General features: G+C 42.4%; 1 protein-coding gene across 1 annotated transcript; it reads left to right on the top strand.

The window, feature by feature from the left end:
* The first annotated feature begins 2,711 nt into the window (after positions 1 to 2,711).
* LOC117934941 (histone H2A.Z) lies at positions 2,712 to 5,306 on the top strand. The gene is made up of 5 exons (XM_034856963.1): positions 2,712 to 2,911; positions 3,224 to 3,301; positions 3,424 to 3,537; positions 4,113 to 4,242; positions 4,977 to 5,306. Exons 1-5 carry the CDS (start codon positions 2,909 to 2,911, stop codon positions 5,036 to 5,038), a joined length of 387 nt encoding a protein of 128 aa, XP_034712854.1. The 5' UTR covers positions 2,712 to 2,908; the 3' UTR covers positions 5,039 to 5,306.
* Positions 5,307 to 7,921: the final 2,615 nt, after the last annotated feature.

Here is a 7,921-nt window from a genome sequence, read left to right as displayed (position 1 = left end):
CCCATAACCCTTATCCCTTATTCTTATTCAGGAACAGATGACTCCCCTCCAACGCACACATACAGACACACACTTCTGCATCCATTAACACTGTCCCCTCCTCTCCACCCCTCTCTTTAGCTCTTATGTCCTCCCTCCCTCCCTATAGCGTCCCATTGGACCATCTGGCAAAGTCCTGTCCGACTAGGTGTCCAGCTGCAGGTCTGTAGAGTTGGTGTGTGTATGTGTGTGTGTGTGTGTAGGACTTAACTTTCACTATGTTGGCCACTGTATTTATCTGAATCCACATGGGGATGTTGTGATATTGCTTTGTGTGCTGATTTGGGTTCTCCTTTGTGTGTGTGTGTGTGTGTGTGTGTGTGTGTGTGTTCTCTCCATCTTATGAACCTGTAAAGTCTACGGAGGAGATGCTGTTTGCATTTTGTGCATTTTGAGTTAACTGATGAAGCATATTCATTATGCATGGACATAACTGAATACATAATAAATGAATGTATACAGTTTGGCCATAAGAGGTAATACTGTGACAAATATGAGCAACCACAGGGTCCTCATATGGGTCAGAGCAGGTTTTTCTCTAGTCCAGGAATGCTATGTGGACTAGATAGACCCTCCTCTGCAGCGCTGGGGAGGAAGGTCTGCACATGGGAGACTAGGGTCTCAAGACTACTGATTTATTGAGTAGTAGTCAAACGTGTTAATACAGAGGGGGAGCTAAGAACTGAGTGGACGGAGGTCACGTTTGTGACCGTTATTAAAGATGTCTCCATGTGTTCTTGAGGTCTTGGTAGTCCAGTGACCCAGCTCTGAAAAAGGTCGGGACTGGATCCCACCAAAACAGTTGTTTCTGTTTTTGTTTCTATAGGGACATCAGTCAGCTTCTCACGCTCTTTGTCCAACCCCTTCTTCCTCTGAGCTCTCCTTATCAGACCCCCCCCCCCCAGTTTTATGTCCCCTGTCTCTGAGGTGCTAACTGTGTTACACGCTGTCATTAAGATATTAAAGGAGGATTTCTCTGTGCTCAACTTTAATCTAAGTTTAACACGTGGATGTAGCAGCAGGATTTGTTGACATCACAGCGGGAGCCAATCAGAGTCCAGCATGACGCTTAGGCGTAAAGACATCTAGTGTCGAGCAGTTCAACTTGTGAAATCGATCATTTTTGTATAGGGTGGTGAAGACCACATGGGGAAAAAGACTTAAGCCCAGAGACACAGCTCAGAGAGACGGGGACAGCAACTTAGGGTGGGAGGGGGAAAGAGAGAGAGTGAGAGACTGAGGGAGAGAGTGAGAGAGAGAGAGAGAGAGAGAGAGAGAGAGATGCTGCAGAAAGAGGAGTATGCCTGGGAATGAATGGTATGAGATTTGGACGTGACCAGCCCACCACCAGCTGTGCATGTGGTCCCAGACACACACACACACACACACACACACACACACACACACACACGCCCTGCCTAGAGCCTGGTACACATTAACACTGCAGTAAAACAGGATGAAAAGGAGACTGAAATCTCTCCAACTGCTGCTACTATCAGACTAGCGTCTATATCCACGACGTTCCACTTCCGGATTTGTTCCCTTGCCACCAGGAAATTAGAAGTCTGCTGGATTTGAATCTTTTTTGCCGCATGTCCGTCCCCTTCCTCTGTCTTTGTGATGGTGGATTTATGAGGACTATGGTTAACTGCTCCATTGCCAGACTAACATCAGGCTAACTATAACTCTAATATGGGATCATAACCACATCAAATGCATGCAACCAATATTTCCTAACCATTTTTCTTTAGCACAAAAACCAGATTGACAGACTGATTCTGCTCGGCCCCAAGAGTCCAGTCCAGCTCTGCAACTCTGGGAAGACCCAGTTATTGGATGCCCATTTAATATGTAACATTATTATGTTTTAATATGTGTAGCAGGGGGTGCCTGGTCCTGGTCCATCTCTCCTTTAGGAAAGGGGGGGCCTTGACTTCATCGTAGACCCCTGGTTAAGAGCCGAGACTGCATGTGTAAACCATGAGCGTTCACTGGCCTCATGTGGCCTCAGGAACAAACTGCAACAGGACAACACACACACACACACACACACACACACACACACACACACACACACACACACACACACACACACACACACACACTGTGACTTTTAACATAAGAAGTCAAATTAACTTTTAAATCCAAGAAAAGGTCCTAAATCAGAAGAAAGCATGCACCAACAGTAAATTATTTGCAAGAATGCTACTCTTTTGATTATGAGTTTTTTATTATTTCATACTATAATTACATAATATATTCTATATTTGATTAAGAAACTTGTTTATTAATCATACATTTGCACACGTTTTTGCTGCTGATTCTAGGAAGTTGCTACTTTTTCCTTAATTGGATAAAAAAAATTATGCACTTTGTATGAGATGGATCAACTATTAAGGGTCCACTATGTCATTTTTATCATATTTGTAAGCAGTTTTCCAGTCGAGGTTCATTTAATATCTTAATAAACGTTAAACGTTGCCAATATTTACACTCAACATGACAGCTTCATTCTTTCGGTTCTAAATTTTTTTTAAAAAAGGAATAAAATAACCTATTTAAAAAAGTTTTCACAGTTCCTTCATTACGAAAAAGACAATAAACCATGGCAATGTCAGAACTGCATTACCCACAATTACGTAGATCGAAAATTACCAACGTTCCCCCATTGGCTGAACGACAAGGCAGGAAACACATGACGAAATACGATTGGCTAGTACGCTCCCTGCAGTTACCCGGATAGAGTTTGGCTATATAAGAGGGACATTGAAGGCGGGGGTTGTAGTCCAAAACCAGCCGTCGGTACTTGGTAGCAAGCTACTCGAATTTGTGCTGCAGCTTAAAAAATAAATATTTGTGGCTTTTAAATATGGTAAGCAGTACATGTCGTCTGAGCGCCATATCAGGACGAATAACTGTGTATGCTAGTTGTTTGTAGGCAATACACGTCAAATACCCGCTGGTGCATTTTGGTGAATAGCTATCTGTTAGCAGCTAGCGTTAGCTGTTGTATTAGCCTAGCATGCTAGCTAATTTATCGTTATTGGGCGAGCCAATGGAATGTGTACAGAATGCAAAAAGGGGCGGTTAAAGTTGACCATATTTTTGGGTAATGTTATTCCACGGTAATACGCGACTGGGCGGCGGCAAATTGTTTAACGGTAACGTTGCTCGTGTTTTCCAGGCTGGTGGAAAGGCAGGTAAAGACTCCGGGAAGACCAAGACGAAGGCTATCTCGCGCTCTCAGAGAGCAGGACTGCAGGTTTGGCCGCTGAAATTCATTCATTGGGCTAGCATAGCCACAAGCTAATGTTAACGGGCAGAAGTTCCTCGCCTTGCCTCTCACCGGCTGGCTAACGAGCTTTTTTTTTGGCTTTCCCGCAGTTCCCGGTGGGTCGTATCCACAGACACCTCAAGTCCCGAACCACCAGCCACGGCAGAGTGGGAGCCACTGCGGCGGTGTACAGCGCGGCTATTCTGGAGTACCTCACGGCCGAGGTACCGCTAACTCCAGCCCCGTTATCTCGCACCATGTCCCTATCAAAGCCCATTAACCCTTCAAAAGGTCAAATTTAAAGTGTTTTATACCAGAAATATGGATTTCTTTTAAACAAAATTGCCCAAAAAAAACACTGATTCCATAAAACATTACTTTAATTGAATTTTTTCGGGGTGTTTTATTCGATCTTATATCATTTGAATTATTTAGTTTAGTGGTTTCTTAACAGTATCTGGACTAAACTCTGAGATCCACTCAACAGCCTCTGATCTTAACTATTTGTCGAAATCATTCATAATTTCTGCCTTTTTAGCTAAACATATATGTATAATTTGATTTTAAATAAGGTATGTTGACCATAAATTCCAAGAATAAGTGTAAAACCTGTTATTAAACCAGCGCAGGTCTTTAAAAAAAAAAAAAAAAAGCTCCAAAAGCTGGAAAAAAGTGACAAATGAATCAGGAAAAAGCAACAAAAACATTGGAAAAGCACCAAAAGAAAATGTTCATTTTCAATGTGGACCTGGAAGGACAACACAAGGGTTAGTATAGCTCAAGTCTGGCTTTGTTTCAGGTTCTGGAGTTGGCCGGAAATGCCTCCAAGGACCTTAAGGTGAAGCGTATAACCCCCCGCCACTTGCAGCTGGCCATCAGAGGAGATGAAGAGCTGGACTCTCTTATCAAGGCCACTATCGCTGGTGGAGGTAAGGAACAAGTCCTGCTCCTTGGTACTGGAGCGTGGAGCGCTTACAATTACAATATATAACTAAATTGATATGTATTTAGCTGCCTTCCATTCTTTTGCTTCTTAAAGGCCCTAATTGGGTTATACTACTGACCTGTATATCAGTTTTAGGATTTCCATTTGTTTTGAATTCAAAGAGCAATTTTTTAAAAAGAAAAATACTGAAAGCAGCAGAATGGAGTACATTTTTAATATCTAATTTATCCCAAGTAATAACGTTATTGCGATATTCAAGGAAATCCCACTTCCCTCTTAACATGCAGTCCCACTCCTGATCATTGTGGTCTTGTTTAAACGAGTCTACGTTATATACTGTAGGCACGGGGCGGCCAGCGATCACCTTATATATCGATGTGTGATGCAATTTTTAACTTGCTGTCAGAGCTAAGATGTCATGCTAGTGATGATCTGACACGTTGGTGGTCTGCAGGGATTCAAATCTTCCTTCTACCACTGGCTCAGTGAGATTAGAACCTAGACCAAGGTGCTACCAGATTCTACCTAAGTGACTCAGTGAGTCGAGCAGGGCCGCGCTTACAGTGGCAGCACAACGCTCAAAAATAAAGATTACTTTCATAAAACATAAAATGTTGTCTTAACCAATCCTGGCGTCTAGCTGCTGGTGCTGCCTCTGATTAACTTAAAGCGCTTTATGCTGGATTGACACATCACATCTCGTCTTTTTGTTTCCAGGTGTGATCCCTCACATCCACAAGTCCCTGATTGGAAAGAAGGGCCAGCAGAAGACTGTATAAATTGCATCTCAGGACGACGCCTGCATCAAGTGGTTAAATGTCTTAGATTTAGGAGTAATTTGTATTGGTGAGCTTGCATTTACTCACCTGGGGTATTTTTAAAAGTGGCTTCAGAGAAGCTCATTTTTGTGTTTCAGCTTTTGGTTTTTTCTCTCGTGCTGCATTTTTGTTTGTGTTGCAACTTGCTTTTGTGGCAATTCAATGTTCAAAGTGGTGTTTTAATAAAGTTCTAATTGGGAATTTGCAGTTTCTTCTTTCAGTTCTTGCATTTCTATGGGCTCTGTTTCTACACTGGAGGTGGTCTTAATCATGTGTTAAGAGTCCACCACAGCCTGCAAGTGAAGGTTCATGGCATGCTTAGAACCATCTTAACTATGCACACCTGTAGTTTAAAACCTTGCAAAGCACTGTTTTACATCAGTCTACCCCTGGACTGACGTGAACCGGACAAACCCTGTTATGTCTGGATTACTGAATAAAGACTTGTTGGTGTGTTTGGCATGTTGTGAAGGAAGAAAGTTTGATGGCATTCCTGGTTTCAAAGTGATTGGGTTAAAACTAAACGCTCAAAGTGTATATGCAGGTACAATCAGTGATAACCTGGAAAACAAAGGACAAATGGATATGTAAAATGCAACTTGAAAGGAACGACGTGTTTCTGTTGTGGTTCAGTGTAATGTAGACACAAGGTGGTCATCCAGTGTGGTATGGAACATATTTGCTAACATTTCATTCTATTATAAAGACATATTTGTGCTCATGGGCCATCATTTATTAAACAGTCAAATCTTAAACTAACTTCCTGTACAGCCGGTCCACCACTAGAGGGCACCACAACACCACCTTAAGCTGCCTACAGTGAAACATCCCCACCATGGCCTCCTCTTTTTCTCTTCATCAGATGCATCCTGAGAATCAGTTATCATTCAGACATTAAAAGAAATCATGTAGATTCAACTAATTGGAAATACTGACAGGTAGACCTACTAACATCCAAAAACACTCTAAACAGACAGACAGTAGAGAGAGGAAGCGTTCTAAAATTCAAGAAGTGTCATGCTAGTAGCGGCTAATGTAGCTTTTAGCAGTGATTAAGTCTCTTCTTTCTAACTCCACACCTCCAGACCGTTATCAGTTTTAAACACACTGAAAGCTTTACACTACTTTATTAAAATATGCAGCATAATCCTCAACACTTGGAAACACACATGGATTTGTCGAATCTGTGGAGTTCCCGGTTAAAGGAGGATTCTGGTCGATTTCAACACGTAGCCCTGTCGTCTGTAAATGTGGATGTTTGTCAGTAGAGAGAAAAATTAAACCAATCGGTGCCGTCTACACCGTGTTATCCTCCTGCTAACGTTAGCACCCAACTGGTTTAAACAGGGCAAGTTATAAACATGTTTTTAGACTCTTAACATATTCCAAATGTCATTAAAAGTGCCCCCCCCCCATGTAAAGTGATTCCTTCAGAGTGAACACATTGAATGTAGATGTGACAGAAATGCGTGAAAGTGCTGCTAATGCTAATGCTAATTCAGCTGTGTTGTGTTCCTGTGTTGAGAAACAGTTAGAGAGCTTAGGGACCGTCTTCAAACTACAACACAGAAAACAGATACAAACATATTTTCAAAAATAAGCATATGCTTATTTTTTAAAAGTGCTGTAGCACAACTAGCAGGAGAGACGTTATAACTGAGGTAGGTTTGGAGACACTACCTTATTTAATCATTAAATTGATAGCCTCCATATTTTTGCTTGATCTTTTTTCTGTGTTGTAGTTTGTAGACGGCCCCTAAGCCAAAAACAGCTGAATTAGCAGAACTTTCATGCAGTTCTGTCACATACACAGCAGTCAGATTTACTGTGTTCACTCAGAAGGAATCACTTTACATGGGGGGGCATTTGGAACATGTTTAGAGTCCAAAAACACATTTGTAACTTGCCCTTTTTAAGCCAGTTGAGTGCTAACGCTAGCAGGAGGATGACTCGTTGTAGGCAGCCCTGATTGGTTAGTTTTTCACTCTACTGACAGACACACACATTTTCAGACAACAGAGCTACGGGTTGAAATCCACCGGAATTGTCCTTTAAGAAACAATGCTATTTAACAACCCTTAGTGACAGAAACAAATCATTTTAACAGATTTTTCAAACAATGGCCTTTTCTTTAACAGCCAAGTGCTCATGTGCTGGTCCAGCCAGCGTCGGTGGATCCAGCTGCTGCACGTTGGTGAGCTCCTGATTTGATTGGAAATTGAAAATGAATGTAGTAATCTGAGATAAAATAGAAACACATGGCATGCTGTGGGCACGCAGCATTGCAAATCCCTGACAGCTTTGATCAAATAGGACAGAAATCGCACATTCCTTGATAATTAAGAAGTGTCCCTGTATGAGATTAAGGACTTGGCAAACTCAAATTGTTTTCTTTTCACCCTTTGTGGAAGAGAAATGAGACGTGGCGTTTGGAAAATAGTTAAGAAAACGTTTCATTGTGACGCAGACTTGGCTCGCACGCAGCACCGGACCTGGTCTCGTTGGCTTGTCTGAACTAATCAAAGCTGCAGGAGAGGCCGGGGTCCTTAACTGGACAAATGAGTCCAAACTCTACCTGGCTGCACCCCCCCCGCTGGGCCTCATTTATGTGGAAATAACGAGAGGAATAATTAGTTAATGGATTCCATGTGGGACTGCACCAAAACCCACAACTTGGTTGTACTTGATCATGGGTATATGGGGAATTCTGAGTAATGACAACAACACTGTCCACATGACGCAAGCCTTCCGTGGTCACCCCCCCCACCCCCCCACCCACCAGTTGGTAGTAGCTCAAGGACGACACAAAGGACTAAAACAACATGATGAACTCTCCAGAAGAGG

The sequence above is a fragment of the Etheostoma cragini genome, chromosome 19 (assembly GCF_013103735.1).
Source record: "Etheostoma cragini isolate CJK2018 chromosome 19, CSU_Ecrag_1.0, whole genome shotgun sequence".
Taxonomy (NCBI): Eukaryota; Metazoa; Chordata; class Actinopteri; order Perciformes; family Percidae; genus Etheostoma; species Etheostoma cragini.
This window is presented reverse-complemented; position numbering and strand designations above follow the sequence as displayed.